Source organism: Gigantopelta aegis, chromosome 6 (assembly GCF_016097555.1).
Source record: "Gigantopelta aegis isolate Gae_Host chromosome 6, Gae_host_genome, whole genome shotgun sequence".
NCBI lineage: Eukaryota > Metazoa > Mollusca > Gastropoda > Neomphalida > Peltospiridae > Gigantopelta > Gigantopelta aegis.
This window is the reverse complement of record NC_054704.1, coordinates 21602737-21624053: the sequence shown is the minus strand read 5'-3', so window position 1 is coordinate 21624053 and position 21317 is coordinate 21602737. Positions and strand designations below refer to the sequence as shown.

Genomic DNA, 21317 nt, shown 5'->3' with positions numbered 1-21317 from the left:
GGGGGTACAAGGCGGTACCTCCCCCTATCATCTGATATTTCCACCGCGTCCAAGCGGTATTATTTCTCTCTGATCGTCAGACTTACTGACGCCATCGTCGCCAATCACGGTTGTAAAAACCGCACTCGCAGAGGTATTACGTAACTACTCGCCACATGGCCTCCGCACCTGGCTGGATGTGTACGGTCGCGCGGAGGTATTACGTAACAAGTTGCCCATCTGGGCTAAGTGCAATTAAACTGCACACGGCCCTCTAACACAATTAAAATCGCCACAGGCGAAAACAAATTTAAGAGCATGTTCCGTCACAAACAGATTCATATATGTTTAAAAATTCACAATCAAATAAATATGTTTTATTCTGAATAAAAATCTTCATTTAGTATTAATAAACACTTTATCTGTTTTTATATATGAGCCGCTTAGATCAGATGTCATCTTCTTTTGTCGAACGAGTCTGAGCTTAAAACTCATAAAAAAACATTTACTATACAAAAACGTTTATGCCAGTCTCTTTAGGCAGCAAGGGATCTTTTATTTGCGCTTACCACAGACAGGATAGCACAAACCATGGCCTTTGTTGAACCAGTTATGGATCACTTGTCGGAGCACTCACTCAGGGTTTGGAGTCGGTATCTGGATTAAAAATCCCATGCCTCGACTGAGATCCGAACCCAGTACCTACCAGCCTGTACTCCGATGGCTTAACCACTGCGCCACCGAGGCCGTTTCTTATGGCCCTGTCACACTATAGCGTATGAGAGAAACGTATGAGTTACATATGAAAATTCATAAAATAATTTTCATACGCACAAGAAGCCCTTGAAAATGCAGAATTGTGCGAATACATACCGTATTTAACCTATGCGTAGCGTATGAGTAGCGTATGGCCAGCGTATGGCCAGCGTATGACCAGCGAATGTCAGGAAATGTTAGCCTATGGCCAGCGTACTCTGCGTATGGCTAGCGTATGAGTAGCGTATGAACTGCGTATGTCCAGCGTATCGAGCTGTTGGTTCTGGAGTCCAGGGTACCGTATCCTCATCAGATTGTGCAGGACAATGCAGGCTTTCACGATGACCTTGACAGTGGAGGGGTTATGCTGCATGGTAGTCAGCAGAACCTGGAAGCGGTTCGCCAGGATGCCGAAGGCATTTTCAACCACCCTCCTGGCGCGGGAAAGCCTGTAGTTAAATATCCTCTCTTCATTGTCCAGACCCCGGAGGCTGTATGACTTCATCGTGGTCTCTCGGAGGGCGAAGACATCGTCGCCGATGAAGAAGTAGGGGACATCCTGGTAGTCATTGGGTAGAGGATCTGGGGCCGGGAATCCGATGGTACCGTCTTCAGCAAATTCCTTGATTTCAGAGTTATTGTAGATCTGTGCGTCTGCTGCTGATCCTGTACCACCGAGGTCTGCCCAGATGAACTTGTCGTCCGCGTCAACAAGGGCCATGAGTACAACAGGGTAGAATCCCTTATAGTTGAAGTATTGGGAACCACTCTTTGGAGGACACTTGCAGGCAATGTGCTTCCCATCTAGTGCTTCACATGTATGGGGGAAGTTCCACTTCTGGAGGAACTTGTCAGACATGGCACGCCGTCCCTCAGGAGTGGTGGGGCAGTTCATCACCTCGGGCATGTACTCATCGATGATGGCTTCGCAGACCTCTCTGACGATGAGTGACTGGGTGTTGTGGGGGACCCTCCAACCGTACTTCATGGTTGAATACTTGCTCCCAGAGGCAAGGTGGTGTAAAGTCAGTGCGAGCTTCAGTCCAGGCTCCAGGGGCTCCCTGTACCAGGTGTGTTGTTTGGTGATCCTGGGACCCACTCTGGCTAGAGGCTCATCGAACATCTCGGGGGGAATCCGCATGAAGTTCTTGAATGATCTTTGGTCCTCGTTTCGGAACTCCACCAGAAGCTGGTCGTAGAGGCCAAACTGCCGTCGCCTGCCGATCCATGGTCTCACCCAGACTTCACGTCTTCTTCTTCTTCTTTTGTTATCTTGGATGTGGTGAACTGCCAAATTCATCAGATCATGCTGGTGTTGGAGAAGAGCTACCTCCATCGTCTCTCGTCCGAGGTCCACGAAGAAGTGAAGAAGAGCTAGAAATGGCACCCTATATGTACGCTTTCTCAAAACGCTGGCAATACGCTGGGTATACGCTGGCCAGACGCCAATCATACGCTAGTTGTACGTTAATTACGTTACTCAATCGTCAGGCATACGCCAAGATGTCTATATACGTTGCAGATACGTCAGACATACGTTAGAAGTACGTTACTCATACGCTATCAATGCGCTATCAATACGCTAGCTATACGGTACACCTTCATGCCAGCGTATGTCAGCGTACGACCAGCGTACTCGACCTAGGAGTCACGTACCTCTAGCGTATTCAGCGTCTGCCTAACGTATGCTTAGCGTATAAACCATACGTCGGAGTACGCACAAAATTTTTAAACATGCTTAAAAATTATTTTCTACCTCGCTGTATGCCAGCGTATGCCACCGTGCTTCAAACGTATACAACCTATGCCTAACGTACCCCTAGCGTATGTCAGCGTATACCAACGTATGAGTGATATTTTTCATACGCTGACATACGCTAGTACGATACGCTACAGTGTGACAGGGCCATTAGGAAAGCGAAACTACAATTCTTGGTACGCTGACGTTCGTGACGTGACGTGTTAGAAGTGTGGGGTTTTACACATTCGGCTTGTTAAGTATTTATTAGGCCGTTACTCATAACAAGGTGCATACACCACGCTCTCGTGCACAGCTGCTGTACAGGTAAATACATTTTACTTTTAAGTAGTGTGTGATACTTGTTGATATGCATACGCTCATTTATATCAGCTCTAGATAGTGTGTAAATAAAGATGTGTAAATACCGGCATGACGTAGCCCGTGTTCGGGGTTCCTTCACACCAAATTAGTTCTCATTGTCGACAACAAAACCATAATAATACATAACTTCAGATTCAATGTCATGCTTATAAAAACATCACCTCCGGGGTTGTTGTTTGGAGGGTAGCTGTGGTATCAAACATAGGCGTACTGCCTCCCACTTTTGTGTGTGTGTGTGTGGGGGGGGGGGGGGGGGCTGGCTTTTGCCCGAATTAAACAAAAATGCCCGAATCATTTATTAATATTAGCATTATTACCAAACAGCTATACCGAGTTGCAAACGAATGACTACGCATTTTTACATGGATTACAAGCAATTTTGAGGGTAGAATGCTGGAAATATATGGAAAAGAGGTTTCCGGTTATCAAAATTTGTCCGAATATCTCTATAATTGTTGCCCGAATAGACCTCTTTCACATTCCCATTGCGCATGTGCGCGAAGAGTACCGTCCCTTGCCGAATTGGACGGTATCGAGGCTATATACAAATTGGGGGGCATGATCGACAGTTGTCATGAGCGTCGTGAGTAGCTTCGTAAGAGCTGTGAACCTCTAGCGACTAACGTACATATTTCGTATAAGATGTTAAAGATGTATAAGACGTATAAGATGTTAAAGTGGCTGCGAAAAACGGTCTACTAAAGTTTACATCGGAATGGTTTAGACCAAAAGCATTTACTATACAAAAACGTTTATGCCAAACAATATACGTATTTCATATGTAATTATAGTCGTTAACAGTCTACGTCAGTCAGTCAATTTATTGCTTATCGCTCAAATGTTTGTAGTAGCTCAAAAGGTTCTGTTACAGTCAGAAAGAAATGATAGCAAAATCCAGTTTGTAGCTTCAACTTTGACATAGGACCTTTAAATATTAGACGACTCAACTTTGACATAGGACCTTTAAGTATTAGACGACTCCTAGAAAATGATAGCAAAATCCAGTTTGGACTACTACGAACATTAGCACAACAAACATCTTGATTATACAGATAGTGATATTTTAAAGGGACATATTTGAGTGTGCAGCAATTTTTAAGATGTTATCGGCTAACAGAGACTTTTTTACGATTTTAATTACATATCAAATATATTTTATGCATAAAATATTAATGGCTGTATATTAAACGTGTTTCTGGTCGTTCTAAAATTTTGTACTAGGTTAAATTTCATTTTATTTCCAAATATTTGGGGATTTTCGTATGTACGAAATTATTTGAAGTCCCTTTAATATGTAATTTTAGTCAGCAAATAAGATAATTTAGTCGTAAAGTTTAAAAGTGTAATTTTGGTCATTAAATAAGATCATTTAGTCGTAAAGTTTCAATGGCAGCAAAATCAGGATAGTCCATTTAAATATATTTTGATATATATAGTCAAACTTGTCCTAGCGGTCACCTGTAATCACCTTAAGCGGTCACTTTTTTCCCTCCCAAACGATTTATAATGTAAATGCACCTTCAATAAGCAGTCATCTGTCTAACGCGGCCAGCGGCCACCTAAATCGGATCCCAAATCGCTAAAATACCTGTATTAAGCGCCCACAATAAAGGTTTACTATTATACAAAAGCGATATTTTAACAACAGAGATAAGGTGCAGCAAATAACCGATCTTTACACCTTTAGGAATATTAGTACCCTTTCAGTCCCGACATCTCTACTGTGTATCGATTAAGAAAGTATGACTGCAATTCATCTTATTGCCTCTGGGCAGGCTATGCTTGGCATTTGTAGATTCACCTACTATGACAATACACCGCATGGAGTAGGAATTAAATAATTAAACAGAAAAAGAAAATAAACTTGTTGAGAACGGTAGCAACCTGTAATCAGCGGTCACCTGTCTTAAGCGGCGACTTTTCTCTACTCCCTTGTGTGACCGCTTAAGACAGGTTTCACTGTACTTGCTTTTCCCAATAACGTGTAAAACATGTTATTCCTACTTTTGCTTTTACGTAAGCGCTGCAAAGCGTCTTATAAAATTCCTAAGCTAACTTATGTATAAAAGAAAAGAAATCAATAATGCATTTTGTATATCATGAGAGAACGTGTGTGGTTTTCAATCAAGTAGCATCGAGTCTGCGGTAATCGACCGATGTGTGTCAAGTATTAGACGATTAGTATCGGTTTCTCAGGAAAGCGAAACTACAATTCTTGGTACGCTGACGTTCGTGACGTGACACGATTAGTATCGGTTTCTTAAGAAAGCGAAACTACAATTCTTGGTACGCTGACGTTCGTGACGTGACACGATTAGTATCGGTTTCTTAGGAAAAGTAAAGTAAAGTTTGTTTTATTTAACGACGCCACTAGAGCACATTGATTTTTTATCTTATCATCGGCTATTGGACGTCAAACATATGGTCATTTTGACACTGTTTTTAAGAGGAAACCCGCTGTCGCCACATAGGCTACTCTTTTTTCGACAGGCAGCAAGGGATCTTTTATTTGCGCTTCCCACAGGCAGGATAGCACAAACCATGGCCTTTGTTGAACCAGTTATGGATTACTGGTCGGTGCAAGTGGTTTACACCTACCCATTAAGCCTTGCGGAGCACTCACTCAGGGTTTGGAGTCGGTATCTGGATTAAAAATACCATGCCTCGACTGGAATCCGAACCCAGTACCTACCAGCCTGTAGTTCGATGGCTTAACCACTGCGCCACCGAGGCCGTTTCTTAGGAAAGCGAAACTACAATTCTTGGTACGCTGACGTTCGTGACGTGACGTGTTAGAAGTGTGGGGTTTTACACATTCGGCTTGTTAAGTATTTACTAGGCCGTTACTCATAAGGTTTCATACACCACGCTCTCGTGCACAGCTGCTGTACAGGTAAATACATTTTACTTTTAAGTAGTGTGTCATACTTGTTGATATACATACGATGTAACTGTACGCTCATTTATATCAGCTCTAGATAGTGTGTAAATAAAGATGTGTAAATACCGGCATGACGTAGCCCGTGTTCGGGGTTCCTTCACACCAAATTAGTTCTCATTGTCGACAACTAAACCATAATAATACGTAACTTCAGATTCAATGTCATGCTTATAAAAACATCATCTCCGGGGTTGTTGTTTGGAGGGTAGCTGTGGTATCAAACATAGGCGTACTGGCTCCCACTTTTGGGGGGGGGGGGGGAGGGAGGGAGCTAGCTTTTGCCCGAATTAAAAAAAAATGCCCGAATCATTTATTAATATTAGCATTATTACCAAACAGCTATACAGAGTTGCAAACGAATGACTACGCATTTTTACATGGATTACAAGCAATTTTGAGGGTTGAATGCTAGAAATATATGGAAAAGAGGTTTTCGGTTATAAAATTTTGTCCGAATATCTCTATAATTGTTGCCCGAATAGACCTCTTTCACATTCCCATTGCGCATGATCGCGAAGAGTACCGTCCCTTGACGAATTGGACTGTATCGAGGCAATATACAAATTGGGGGGGGGGGGGGGGGGCATGATCGACAGTTGTCATGAGCGTCGTGAGTAGCTTCGTAAGAGCTGTGAATCTCTAGCGGTCTAAGTAAAATGTGTTGAGTGTGTCGTTAAATAAAATATTTCTTTCTTTCCACACCCAACATGTATGTATTATGGAGAACGCCTAGTAAGTAGTATAACTTGTGCCTAGTCCGTTTGTTCTTTTAAAAAAGCAATAATAAAGAAGGAAGGAAGGAAATGTTTTATTTAACGACGCACTCAACACGTTTTATTTACGGTTACATGGCGTCAGACATATGGTTAAGGACCACACATATATTGATAGAGGAAACCCGCTGTCGCCACTTCATGGTCTACTCTTTTCGATTAACAGCAAGGGATCTTTTATATGCACCATCCCACAGACAGGATAGCACACACCACAGCCTTTGCTATACCAGTTGGGGTGCACTGGCTGGAACGAGAAATAGCCCAATGGACACGCCGACAGGGATCGATCCCAGACCGACCGCGCATCAAGCGAGCGCTTTACCACTGAGCTATGTCCCGTCCAAGCAATAAGGACTACATGTTTCAAGGAAAACAACAACTCCAGGGCCAGTGTTTTGCTTATGACATAAGCATCACCTCCGGGGTTACTTGTTGTTTGGAGGGTATCTGTGGTTTCAACTTGTCGAGCCACCCAGACAGTATGTATATATTTAAAGGGACAGTCTTGAGTTTGCTGCTATTGTAAGATGTTTGATACTAATAAAATATTTTTCTGACTAATAAAATATTAAATACAGTTTCTTGTTTATTCGGTGTGTTTACGGTCTTCCTACTGTTTGGACTACCAGTAATTTCGAACAGACGAAAACAATATACATTTAAAAGTAAGATGAAATTTGACATATTATATGCACAAAAAAACATATTTAATATATAATTATAATCGTTAAAAAGTATCTGTTAGTCGACAACATTTTAACAACGGCAACAAACTCCTATTAAAGGGACATTCCTGAGTTTGCTGCACTGTAAGATGCTTCCGTCTAATAAAATAGTTCTACCATTAAACTTGCATATTAAATACATTTTCTTGTTTAGAATATCAGTGTCTGTATATTCAATGTGTTTCTGGTCGTCTTAATATTTGTAAGAAGCCGAAACTGGATTTTGTCTTCATATAATTTCGTACGTACGAAAAAATATATTTTAGGAAATAAAATTAAATTTAACCTAATACAAATATTACAACGATCAGAAACATGTTTAATATACAGCCACTAATATTTAATGCAAAACAAATATTTAATATGTAATTACAATCGTTAAAAAGTCTCTGTTAGTCGATAACATCTTAACAATTGCAGCAAACTCAGGAATGTCCCTTTAATAGAGCATTTTTAATTATTAAAATTGCATACTAAATATATTTTATTGTTTAGAATATCAGTGTCTATATTGTCAGTTTATTGGTTTTCGCTGTATTGTTTGTAGTAGCTGAAAATCGTTAACTCGTGTAAATACGTACGAAATTATTAGGATATAAATTCCAGTTTGGTTTACTACAAACATTAGAACGACTAGAAAAACATTGAATATACAGATCTATAGTGGTAAATGAAACAAGAAAATGTATTTAAATAATACGTAATTTTAATCGATAAAAAGGTTCTGTTACAGTTAAACAGAAATGACAGCAACTTAGGAGTCTCTCTGGCAAAGTGTTTTCATTCAGGTTGTAATATCAAAGTTATATATGTCATATTTCATCATTTTACATTTGTTTGTAACATAAAAAATTTAACCTTCATCGATTCTACACATAATATACTGAACAAAAATAGAAACTTAACATTTCTAAAATATAAAATCTAAATAATAGGTGATGTGAAGTCGTCTGTATTTTGTTTGTTTTTGTTTGTTTTTTTAATTGCTGTAATGACATACACTTGTTGGCTTTGTTGGTGTCGTGGGTCACTGTTTTGCATATAACCATTGACATCCACAGCAGAGTGTACTAACAACAATGAAAACTACAGAAAATATCATCTTAGACCTACAGTAACAATGCCATGGCATTTTTAGCCCAGTGCGCGGTCAGTCTAGGGTTGATCCTCGTCAGTGGGCCTATTTGTGCTATTTCTCATTCCAGCCAGTGCACCACAACTGGTATACCAAAGGCCGCATTATGTGCTATCTTGTCTGTGTGATGGTGCATATACAAGATCCCTTACTACTAATGAAAAAAATTTAGCGGGTTTCCTCTCTAAGACTATATGTAAGAAAGTATCAAATGTTTGACATCCAATAGCCGATGATAAATAAATCAATGTGTTCTAGTGGTGTCGTTAAACAAAACACATTTTAATTTTAACTTAAGCATGCTATTGATATACATCATAGTGGAATCACTGTCTATAATGGTTGTTGCAGGGGTAATGAGATGCTATCGACTGACAATTTACCACCTTAGGACATATCCTTGGCCAGGTAGACCACGAATTACGTCACATCCGCTTTATGTTACGTCAGATATCTGCTCCAACTATTATTAGAAACGGTCAGCATGCTGCTTCTCTTGATGCACAATGACTATTCTTACGTCTTTACGCCATCGGGCACCGTGAAATGTAGGTGACACATCAAACTCTTTACATTGCCTACTATTTTTTATGCGCTTAGAGCAAGTCATTATTATTAACAAAAATTAATTGTCTTAATTTTTTCCGTAATATCCATAATCTGTTTCACTCTTCCCTGTGTGATATATCGTTAAACAGGGGATCTGTTATTTTTCAAAAATCAAAATATATTATATTTCTTCTCTTTTTTTCGTATTTATGCAATGTGTACCTAATTATTCACATGTAAAGGTTTTACTTTGTTTCAGTATGTTCACATAATTTACTCGGAAGAATCTGAAACTTGTAACGTGCTGGGACTCCTGTCAACACGGGCTTTGTCAGAGACAGCACCACGCCATCCCATCCCACGCTACCCTCATAACACCCCACCCCATCTAATCCCACCACCACACGGCAAAAGGAAATAAGTTATATTTTCATCAGATTTGAACTACAGGTGTCAGGGTAGACTGTTACATGTTATAATGATAGTGGTGTTGTAGAGTATTCCGCCAGATTGAAGTTTCAAAGATGTCAAAAGGTAGTGAGTTACTCATCAATGTAAAAATGCCATGGCAGAAGGAATTAAGTATATTTAATTATATTGTAACTTGATTCTGTTGTAATGATGAGGTAGCCAATGAAATACCTTCTGTCTTTAACCCTTTTTAATGTTTTTATTTCTATGTTTATTCGATTATACATTCACATAATATATATATATATATATATATATATATATATATATATATATATATATATATATATATATATATATATGTGAATGTATAATCGAATAAACATAGAAATAAAAATATTAAATATATGTAGTAAGGGATATATAGACGATCGTTAAAACATAATAGTACATAATGTATATGTATGCAAATACTATAATGTAAATAAAATCAATGTAATTCTATTGGTTTATAAAATTTAAAAATTAGTAATACCTTTTTCCATCTACATATATGTATATATAATTTATTAACAGCAAACATCAGTTAATGCTTTCATAAGGGCCAATTTATAAAACATATCTGTTTCTTTGTCGTGTTTTTGTTTTGTTTTTAAAATAAATTTACATTTAATTTTGGTATTGAATCCAACAATCCATAGTACTACAAATAATGTTGAGTTAACTTATATTGTCTAAAAACTGGATTATAATTTTTGTGTTTTTAAAACACAAATGCCTGTGTGTGTCTGTGTGGATGCAGTGGAATAGTGGCCTTAGTAAACAACATTAGTATAAAATCAATGATATGGTACAATGTACCAATTTAATAAATATCAATATATCAAAGAAGTAGATCCTGACTAGCGAGCAATACAAGCTGATATCAACTGATGCCAACAGACATCGGGGATTTACGTAGGTATCTGAATAAAAATCACCTGTATTTTATAGGCTATTACCTCTCACTAAAGTTAAATTGGTCTTAGGAAGTTAACTACGTGAACAAAAATAGGTATGCTTTTGTACGTTAAAATAAAACGATGTAATACATTCTCCAGTATATCGTAAAATTATAAATTTCTTTTATAAGCATCTGTGATAATGTTTTCAAGTTTATTACTAGTATACACATGCTTTTCGTTTTGTGTTAACAGTTCGGTGCAATTGTCGTTTATGTTTACCACAGCTCCACACATTCTTTCCATTGTTATTCCCTATTTATAGTTAAAGTTACCATCTATTTTGGAGGATACCTAAGTTCACATTACCATGACAAAAGGAAGTAACTATCAAAAAGGGTTCTAAAATAAAATTAAAAATTAAAAACAAATGTATCATACTTCCTTACGCATGTGGATTTCTGCTCTACCTTCCAAAAACTCTATTAATGTTTACATATTTGAAAATAATTTGCTTATACCTTTTTATCATTATAGATTAAAATCAACAATGGGACAGGGACGCTCCAAGTTCGAAAACTACTTTTTATCTGATAGGGAAGGCAGAGAAAACATTTACCAGTATATTGACAGAAAGGTGCAGCCGGACAGCTTCTACCTGTGCATGTGCAGCCAAACCGTCGATAAGGTTGTACAATACCTGTACACCAATCTGGCAGATGAACTGAAGAACGCTCTGTCCTGGACGCTGGGTTCCTCACAGCTCAAACAGATCAATGTCAAGGAGATCCTAAAGGTATTAAAGTCGCAGACCCTAGTTTTAACCCGTGGAAATGGACACTAAGTTGGATTAATTTGCAAACTGGTAACACATTTGGATAAAGTTACAACAGAGTAAAATGAGAGTCTACGACGTTGAAACGGAGAAATACCCTTAAATATAGAGAAGTGCTTCAATAGAGAAAAATACACCATAGTGTTTCAAAAACAGGGTTGGCCTCTTTAAAATTTGTTCGATTAATAAGTTAATAACGCCTTTTAAAGGGTACTTCTCCCTGCAAATTTGAGCAATATTTCTGTAAAATATAGTAACTCTGAAATAGCATTCTATGCACATCCTTATGTGCATTCAGATGTCCCTTTATTTAAAGAAGCTTTAGAAAGGTTTTGGTTCCCGTACTGACGTGTGCTATAAAAGAGATATTCCTCCTACAAACGGAGTTGGAACCATATATCGAGTTCTAGATCAGTTCTTGTATGTAGACAAAGCAGCTGACAGTGAGTCATAGCGATATATCCCCATGACTCTATCGTTGATTCGTTTTTATCCTGCAACCACCGTTTCTATTGACAGAATATGCTGATGGATAAAGCAAAGTCATATCCTGCTACTAGCAGGGTATGACTTTTGACGTCATTCATGTGACGTCATACGCATAGCTACATTACAAAATCGCTCATTTGACCTCTAGGTCATCGTACAATGTGGCTGAAATAACAGAAATATTAGCTTTTGCCCTTACTTTTTATGGTCTGCAGGATAAAGATAATAACTAGTTAATGACGTCGGATATCCAATGGTGTTCTCACCAACGGGTGTGTAAGAATGTCTGTATAATATGCAGGCCCGTAGGAACGGGGGGGGGGGGGGGGGGGGGGGGCACGTGCCTTTTTTTACATATTAGTGTTTGCCAATGTAACCAACATCTGATATAGAGTTTGTACCCGATCCGTCAGTGCCCACACACACACTCCCAAAGTCATTCCTACGGGCCTGATGTGTGTCTCGTTGAGTTATGTTGGAAGTAATTGTCAGACTTTTATCTAAGTGGCCGTTATTTTAAGACGACTTGTTCCCAAACGTATTAACGAGAGAAGATGATTTCTAAACGTGTTTAAACAATCTGTTAAAATTTGGGTTTTGATTATAGGTATTGTCTCCATCGGGTTTCTAAGAACTTGAAAATTGATTCTTTCAGAGTGGGTCTCTCGGAAAATCAACTGCTGTGAAGGAAAAATCTGACATTGATTTGATCATCTTCCTGAATGGTATTTCCAGCGTAAAGGAATTAAGCCAGTTGATGCCCAAAATTCTGAGTTCCTTGAAAAAACTGATGGAACGGCTAGTTCATGATCGGTCCATGAGATGGGCTAGTGGCCTTGAAATCACGCGCACCACTAATTTCTCTCTTGGACTTGTACTCCACACTGTCAATGACGATGGAACCAAGTTTGACTGCGAGATGGACTTGCTCCCTGCCTTGGACATCACTGCTTCAAGTAAGCAATCACATCGATAGATTAGTTTGTTTTGTTTAACGACACCACAGGAGCACATTGATTAATTAATCATCGGCTATTGGATGCCAAACATTTGGTAATTCTGACTTGTAATCATCAGAGGAAACCCGCTACATTTGTTTCCAATGCAGCAATGGGTCTTTTATATGCGCTTTCCCGCAGACAGGAAAGCTATACCATGGCCTTTGTTCAGTTGCATAGATAGATCTGCATTTACGATATGATCTGTATTTGTTGTGCAGCTGACCAAGTCTTCATATATGCTATAATATTATACTTTTGATTTTGGCATAGCAGTTATTAAGTACCAATTGCACAAGAGAGCTATCAGCTGAGAAAAACATTACTTGTGACCTTTTGCTTAGCTGTTGGCTCATAGCTATTTCATTGCACACGGTGGGCTAAGTGCTGAGCTAGTTTGCTTACGACTACATCACTACTCTGACATCACTCAAAAATATCAAATACAATGAGCTGAGCAAAACGTCTCAAGTAACTTTTGCTCCGCTGGTTAGTGCCTGTTGTGCGGTAGGCTTTACATAATGACACAAACAAACCTTCAGTGTCATCAATAGTATGGCCACTACCACCAACACAACAACAACAATACGAACTGCCAAACTACCGTCATCACCATTACCACACACAGTGTATATGCACTGACAAAAGTTAATTTAAAAAATTACCATCTTGATGCTGAAGAGTCCCGACACAAATTCTCGACCTCGAAATATCCGGGACTTGCGAGATAACAAAGGTCGAGATAACGATGTTTGACTGTATATATCATTGTGTTTTACAGAGAGTTTGTTAGATATCTATTCTGAAATGGAACAGAGCGATGAAGATCTTCGACGTTACTATTCTGCGTGTTTGTCTCGAGTACAGAAGAAGTTCGTCAACGATAACACCCAGCCTGCCAAAGTGAAGAATCTAATCAGGTTCATCAAGTTTTGGGTAAAGGTAGGTGGATTGTGAAGAATCTAATCAGGTTCATCAAGTTTTGGGTAAAGGTAGGTGGATTGTGAGGAATCTAATCAGGTTCATCAAGTTTTGGGTAAAGGTAGGTGGATTGTGAGGAATCTAATCAGGTTCATCAAGATTTGGGTAAAGGTGGGTGCATTGTGAGGAATCTAATCAGGTTCATCAAGTTTTGGGTAAAGGTAGGTGGATTGTGAGGAATCTAATCAGGTTCATCAAGTTTTGGGTAAAGGTAGGTGGAGTGTGAAGAATCTAATTAGGTTCATCAAGTTTTAGGTAGGTGGAGTGTGAAGAATCTAATTAGGTTCATCAAGTTTTGGGTAAAGGTAGGTGGATTGTGAAGAATCTAATCAGGTTCATCAAGTTTTGGGTAAAGGTAGGTGGATTGTGGGGAATCTAACCAGGTTCATCAAATTTTGGGTAAAGGTAGGTGGAGTGTGAAGAATCTAACCAGGTTCATCAAGTTTTAGGTAAAGGTAGGTGGAGTGTGAAGAATCTAACCAGGTTCATCAAGTTTTAGGTAAAGGTAGGTGGAGTGTGAAGAATCTAACCAGGTTCATCAAGTTTTGGGTAAAGGTAGGTGGAGTGTGAAGAATCTAATCAGGTTCATCAAGTTTTGGGTAAAGGTAGGTGGAGTGTGAAGAATCTAATCAGGTTCATCAAGTTTTGGGTAAAGGTAGGTGGAGTGTGAAGAATCTAATCAGGTTCATCAAGTTTTGGGTAAAGGTAGGTGGAGTGTGAAGAATCTAATCAGGTTCATCAAGTCTTGGGTAAAGGTAGGTGGAGTGTGAAGAATCTAATCAGGTTCATCAAGTCTTGGGTAAAGGTAGGTGGAGTGTGAAGAATCTAATCAGGTTCATCAAGTCTTAGGTAAAGGTAGGTGGATTGTGAAGAATCTAATCAGGTTCATCAAGTCTTAGGTAAAGGTAGGTGGATTGTGAAGAATCTAATCAGGTTCATCAAGTCTTAGGTAAAGGTAGGTGGACTGTGAAGAATCTAATCAGGTTCATCAAGTCTTAGGTAAAGGTAGGTGGACTGTGAAGAATCTAATCAGGTTCATCAAGTTTTAGGTAAAGGTAGGTGGATTGTGAAGAATCTAACCAGGTTCATCAAGTTTTGGGTAAAGGTAGGTGGATTGTGATGAATGTAATTAGTTTTATCAAGTTTTTTGATAAAGGTAGGTGGGTTTTGGTTATGCTAACACTGACATTCTGGAGAAACTGACAAGAACGCATGATTTACAGAAACTAATTTTCACAATATTTAACAAAGAAGAACTCATTACTGGATTAGATATTTAGCAATCCACTCCCGGCCAACTACGTCGACATGATGTCTAGCATGTACTAATTTCGAGACAGAGAGAGAGAGAGAGAGAGAGAGAGAGAGAGAGAGAGAGAGAGAGAGAGAGAGAGAGAGAGAGAGAGAGAGAGAGAGAGAGAGAGAGGGAGAGAGAGAGAGAGAGAGAGAGAGAGAGGGGGGGGGGGGAGATGGGAGGCAGCAAAAGATTCGCCGTGCCATATAGGCAACTCGTACCAAAAACGTTGCAATATATATTCTATATGCACTTTACCATATAGACACAATAGTACTCGTCGCGGAACACTGGTTGGAACTGGAAAACACCAAGGGCGATCTATCTTGTGACCCATGGTAACCTCAGCCGAGTACTCTACTACTGCATTATAGTCCGTCCCACGGGGAACGCCTTTTTGCATGCTATGGAATTTACTACAACTTATCTGAGTCGATTGTTTTCTCAATTGGACTTTGTTTTATTTCCCAAATATTTTTACTTGCCTTCTTACGTCAAACAAAACTGACATTATTTACACAAAAATATACAAAGTTTTGTAGGAGTATGGGACGGACTATATATTGTTAGTCAGTGAGTTACTTAATTAGAATACAATAAAATACCTAGTAATCAGCATATTTAGGGGAGGATTTCAACCTTTTTTTAACGAGTTGGAGATCTTTCAATTTCACTATATTCAGCTGAAGAAATATCCAGGTTCAAAAATATTCAAATGCCCCATTTTGTTCTATTTAATTTTTGTTTCCATTGGGATGCCCTTTTGACGAGTTAGTCCATGTAATGTGCCCTTTCCCCGTTGTTCTCCATCCACCAAAAATATATGTGCTGCAAATAATCAAAATATAATATTATTGTTGTCTGTTTGCTTGTTTTATGTGTTTGCTTGTTTTGTGTGTTTTTGTTTTTGTTACCTGGTGTGCTTTTTGTTATTGTTGTTGTTTTTTTGTTGTTGGTTGTTTTGTTTTTTAGGTTGAGCAAGTTCCGCTCCGATCGTATTTCGTCGAGCTATTGGTGATCTACAACAACAGGCAACATAATCGCAAGCACTTGCTGACCTGCCACGTAGATTTTAAAATCTACGATCACTTGAAGGAGTGTCTGCGTATCCTGACCAACTGCGAGACATTAAAGATAACTTTCTCGGATAACTACGACTACAGTAATTACGGGAAACCACCTTTCTCGTGAGTGTAAAAGTAGCAAATAACATATACAGGATGCTAGTTTTTATAGCTTTTGTTGAAGGCCCTCATAGACAGACCTGTATGTTTATCGAACTTTAATAGTGTAATTTATAACTGAAAACAGGTGTCATTAATGACAATTAAAGGGTATGTTTAGTCTAGAACTAGCGGTACGTTTATAATAGACCCCAGGTATACACTTCTGTCCTCGGTAAATGTGCTACCTATTATAGCATCTTCTTTGTATCCCAGGTACGTAGGAACCGGGGACATGGGGTGGCCCAACCCCTCCCCCACCCCCCACTTGGGTGGGATTTTTGTTTTTCCCCCTCTATAAATAAAAATAAAAATTTGTCTTGTGTCCCCCCCCCCACCCACCCACACACACACACGAGGTTGTGTCCCCTTCCTCCAGCCAGTGCACCATGACTGGTATATCAAAGGCCGTGGCATGTGCTATCCTGTCTGTGGGATGGTGCATATAAAAGATCCCTTGCAACTAATGGAACAATGTAGCGGGTTTCCCCTCTATAACTATGTCAAAAATACCAAATGTTTGACATCCAATAGACTATGATTAATACATCAATGTGCTCTCGTGGTGTCGTTAAACAAAACAAACTTTTAGTGTCCCCTCCCCCACTCCAGACATCGTTCCTACGGGCTTGAATCCCTGATAAATGTTTTGTACTTTTATTAAGATTGTGTTTTCTAAACATAATGAATCGTTTTTAATATTTACTGGTGGTTTGTAATTACCAATGGTGTGTTTATTCAAGCATTCATATTATGTAATACAATGAACATACAGTTTCAGTTCAATTAATGCATCTTTATCATTTTACTAGGTTAATTGGTGTTTTCGGAACTTTGCTTGGTTATTCTCCAGCTAATACCAATGTTCAGTAAGTATATTAAAACCTAACAGTATGTGAACAAACTTAAGTCAGATACCATGGGACGTTCAAGAGTTTCGTAAAATAGATATTCTACAAAAACGAGTTTGGTATTTTATTTATTGACCATCTTCAAATAATAATATATCTATACCCATAAAATATATCTAAATTGAACAATTTGCATGTATATGCATGTAGTTTGGTATGATGTGCTGGATGTGGACTAAGATGGACTATTATTACAAGTTAGTGCACTACAGTTTAACTAAGTGTCGCCGCATTGTGAAATAGTTTGTTAATCTCCCGTTAGTTACGTCAGAATCACATTACATTCTTTTAGGAAAAAAGGTACGATGTATTCATTGTTATTTACATTTTAAAGTTTTTCTGGCATCAGGTTTATGTCAACTCCAAGTCTGGTAAACGATGTGTAATGTATTATTAAAGTTATAATTTCTTACCCGAATGAAAACTTTTAAGTCCTGTTTGAAGGGGCGGGACGTAGTCCAGAGGTAAAGCGATAGCTTGATACGCGGTCGGTCTGGGATCGATCCCCCTCGGTGGGCCCATTTGGCTATTTCTCGCTCCAGCCAGTGTACCACGACTGATATATCAAAGGCCGTGGTATGTGCTACCCTGTGTATGAGATAGTGCATATAAAAGATCCCTTACTACTGATGGAAAAAATGTAGTGGGTTTCCTTTCTGAGACTATATATATCAAAATTACCAAATGTTTGACATCCAATAGCCGATGATTAATAAATCAATGTGCTCTAGTGATGTCGTTATATTTTTTTTATAATAGTTCCGTTTGGCTAGTAGTTTGTCCAACCAATCAAAATTGTCTTATTTAGTTTACTGTTAACAAGTACAATTAAACTACTACACCTGATACGAATCTGGTGAGACGTACACTAGTTATATTCTGATAATAAAGTTTAGTATCGCCCGCTAGGGCTTGGTTAGTTCATATAATCTCCGGTCGCGTCCCACGGGTCCATTAAAGTATTTCCAAAAAGACAGGGTTGGGGTGTGGCTCAGTGGTAGAGTGCTCGCATCAGGTGCGATGGGTTTTAGGATCGATTTGCCCTTAATGGAATTGTATTTTTTCCGTCCCAATCAGTGGTATATTAAAGTTCGTGGTATGTACTGTCCTGCCTATAGGAAAATGCGTATAAAAGCTCCTTGCTGCGTGTAGCCTATGTGACGATAGGGTGCCGGGATCTCTTTCGTTCTGTCGACCACGTGTCGAAATAACCGTATGTTAACATGCTCAAAGGTCGGTAAACAAACATTCCAATCCTTAAGTCAACTTTGGATAAAAAAAAAGAAGAATTTAACGACACCTCTAGAGCACATCGATTAATTAATCATCGGCTATTGGATGTCAAACATTTGGTAATTCTGACTCGTAGTCATCAGAGGAAACCCTCTACATTTTTTCTAATGCAGCAAGGGATCTTTTATATGCACTTTCCCATAGACAGGAAAACACATACCACGGCCTTCGGCCAGTTGTGGCGCATCATCAGATGAGTGTCAGACCTTGCCGTAAAAAAAAACTCTAACAAAACCTTGAGGAGAGTGATTAATTTCTCCCCTAACTTAGATTATGGGGAGTTATTTGAGATATTACCTTATTGATACCATATATGTTCACATGATGCCAGGAGCTAATCTCAGTGGAGTGATGGTGAGCCAGAGTTATTTTGTGTTAAGATTAAAGTTTGTTTTGTTCAACGACACCACTAGAGCACATTGATTAATTAATCATCGGCTATTGGATGTGAAACATTTGGTAATACTGGCTTGTAGTCATCAAAGGAAACCCGCTACATTTTTCCATTAGCAGCATGGGGTCTTTTATATGCACTTTCCCACAGACAGGAAAGCACATACCACGGCTTTTAACCAGCTGTGGTGCACTAGTTAAAACGAGAAAAAAAACAATCAGCTGAATGGATCCACCAAGGTGGTTCGATCGTGCGACACAAGCACCTCAGGCGAGCGCTCAACCCGGCTGAGCTAAATCCCGTCCCTTTTTGTTTGTTGTGCATCAAGTTCTGTTTTTACAATTTGTCAGTTACCTCGTTTTATGTTGTGGAGAGCAGATAGGCTTACGAAGATACATTATGTTTTGCCACTCTAACCCAACCCCAAGCGATACTAGGAAAAAAGCCCTTGTAGTACAGAAACACCCTTTTCGAAAACCCAATATTTGATGTTGGTAAGTATTCTGTCAATAGGTGATCGTTGATAGTTCTAAAAATACAAAGGCCTCCAGTCGTGAAGTGGGATGGGACCTGCGAAACCATGTGCAATAGGAGCCTTTTCAGAATGGTTTTCCACCCAATCACCAACCGGTCATGCCTTCATCACCCAAAAATGAGTCCACGATCATGATGATTCGCTTTTCACATAGGCGTGTCCCCCTTTTTAGGGGGGAGGGGGACAGGCTGTGTTTTGCCCGAATTTCGATTACACCATTTATTCATATTTGCATTACTATCAAACAGCTATATTGGATTGCAAACGAATCACTAATCATTTTTTTATTAATACATTGTGAAAAGGTTTTATTCCTATCAGACCGGCCTCGGTGGCGTCGTGGTTAGGCCATCGGTCAACAGGCTGGTAGGTACTGGGTTCGGATCCCAGTCGAGGCATGGGATTTTTAATCCAGATACCGACTCCAAACCCTGAGTGAGTGCTCCGCAAGGCTCAATGGGTAGGTGTAAACCACTTGCACCGACCAGTGATCCATAACTGGTTCAACAAAGGCCATGGTTTGTGCTATCCTGCCTGTGGGAAGCGCAAATAAAAGATCCCTTGCTGCTAATCGGAAAGAGTAGCCCATGAAGTGGCGACAGCGGGTTTCCTCTCAAAATCTGTGTGATCCTTAACCATATGTCTGACGCCATATAACCGTAAATAAAATGTGTTGAGTGCGTCGTTAAATAAAACATTTCTTTTTTTTTCTTTTTATTCCTATCAGTGGACCCATGTGGCAATTTTCCCATTCCATCCAGTTATCCTGACTGGTATATCAAAGTCCACGGCATGTACTGTACTGTCATCTCCAACTACAAAGATTTGCTCCAGCATTTGGTGGGAGGAGTGAGCAGTTGGGACCCTTGACCCTACCCTCACTCCCGTCTCATACGTTTATGGTTAAGTATATGTATTTTGTTCCACGTATCAACTTCAACTTTTTCAGTGTTGAATGCATTTTTAAAAATTTGTTGAGTCCTGTTACTGATAAACCTTGAAGTATTTTGTTTTGGTTTTCTATGTGCATAGGACTGTTCCGTATCTGCTGGACCCAGCGAACCCGTACATGAACGTGGCACCAAGTCCTGAAAAATCACGCATAGTGAGTCAGAAGGCACAGGAGCTACTGGACAACTGGGATCGCATCTTCTCGTGAAAATAACCCACAGTAGTGGTTAACATATAGCAGAGAACACAAATAATCTCTGTTAAATTGACATATTGTTAATATTTCAATATAATGTGTTGGCGTGATTCTTACAGAAATAAATGGTTTCCTTTTCAAAAGGTAAATCACATATTGTGAGTCAGAAGGAATAACTTGACAATTGGGATCGCATAGTCCCATGAAAATAGTCCACAGTAGTCGTTAAAATATAGTAGACTGCACTAATAATCTCTGTTCAATTGACATATTGTCAATATTTCAATATAATGTGTTGGCGTGATTCTTACAGAAATAAATGGTTTCCTTTTCAAAAGGTAAATCACATATTGTGGTGGTTAACATATAGCAGACTATACAAATAATATCTGTTAACTTGTAATATTGTCAATATTTCAATAAAATGTGTTTTGGAATTTTTGGCATTTTGGAATGTTTATGCAGGAGAAGTGAGAAATGGCCGACAGCGTCGACCAGCCTGTAGGCACCTAAAATGAATCCGTAAGTAATTAGCATGCACGTGTAGTATGGAAAGATAACAAAATGGGTATTCATTTGAAATTTGCTTTATAGTTTTTATTGTTACAGACAAGCAACAGCACAACACAACACAACAACACAACACAACACAAGACGGTCTAAACAACACAACAAACACAAATACAGAATACAGAACAAACAATATGTTACAAATTGATATGTTTTTGGTAGTCCTAATTGAATCATATAAGGAGATATGTCAGGATAGATGTTATTATGTGGAACATTAAAAACATTACGTGTAATGTAAATGATGTTAGACAATATAGATTATTGGAATGTATCATGTTCATTATGAATTATATAAAATAACACAAAACA

At 38.9% G+C, this 21317-nt stretch overlaps 2 protein-coding genes across 5 annotated transcripts; one reads left to right on the top strand and one right to left on the bottom strand.

Moving 5' to 3' along the window:
* Positions 1–937: 937 nt before the first annotated feature.
* LOC121374417 (putative nuclease HARBI1) lies at positions 938–2188 on the bottom strand. Its single transcript, XM_041501519.1, has one exon. The coding sequence runs from the start codon at positions 2186–2188 to the stop codon at positions 938–940; it is 1251 nt and encodes a 416-aa protein (XP_041357453.1).
* A 508-nt stretch (positions 2189–2696) lies between these two features.
* LOC121375482 (2'-5'-oligoadenylate synthase 1A-like) lies at positions 2697–20872 on the top strand. 4 transcript variants are annotated; one of them, XM_041502955.1, is made up of 8 exons: positions 5661–5750; positions 9243–9517; positions 10873–11131; positions 12315–12615; positions 13439–13599; positions 15905–16119; positions 16968–17024; positions 20321–20872. In XM_041502955.1, the coding sequence occupies exons 3-8, from the start codon at positions 10886–10888 to the stop codon at positions 20445–20447; spliced, it is 1107 nt and encodes a 368-aa protein (XP_041358889.1). In that variant the 5' UTR covers positions 5661–5750; positions 9243–9517; positions 10873–10885; the 3' UTR covers positions 20448–20872. The 4 variants fall into 4 exon arrangements, with proteins under 4 accessions (XP_041358888.1, XP_041358887.1, XP_041358889.1 ...); XM_041502956.1 differs by lacking the exon at positions 5661–5750 and adding an exon at positions 6929–7053; XM_041502954.1 differs by lacking the exons at positions 5661–5750; positions 9243–9517 and adding an exon at positions 2697–2800.
* Positions 20873–21317: the final 445 nt, after the last annotated feature.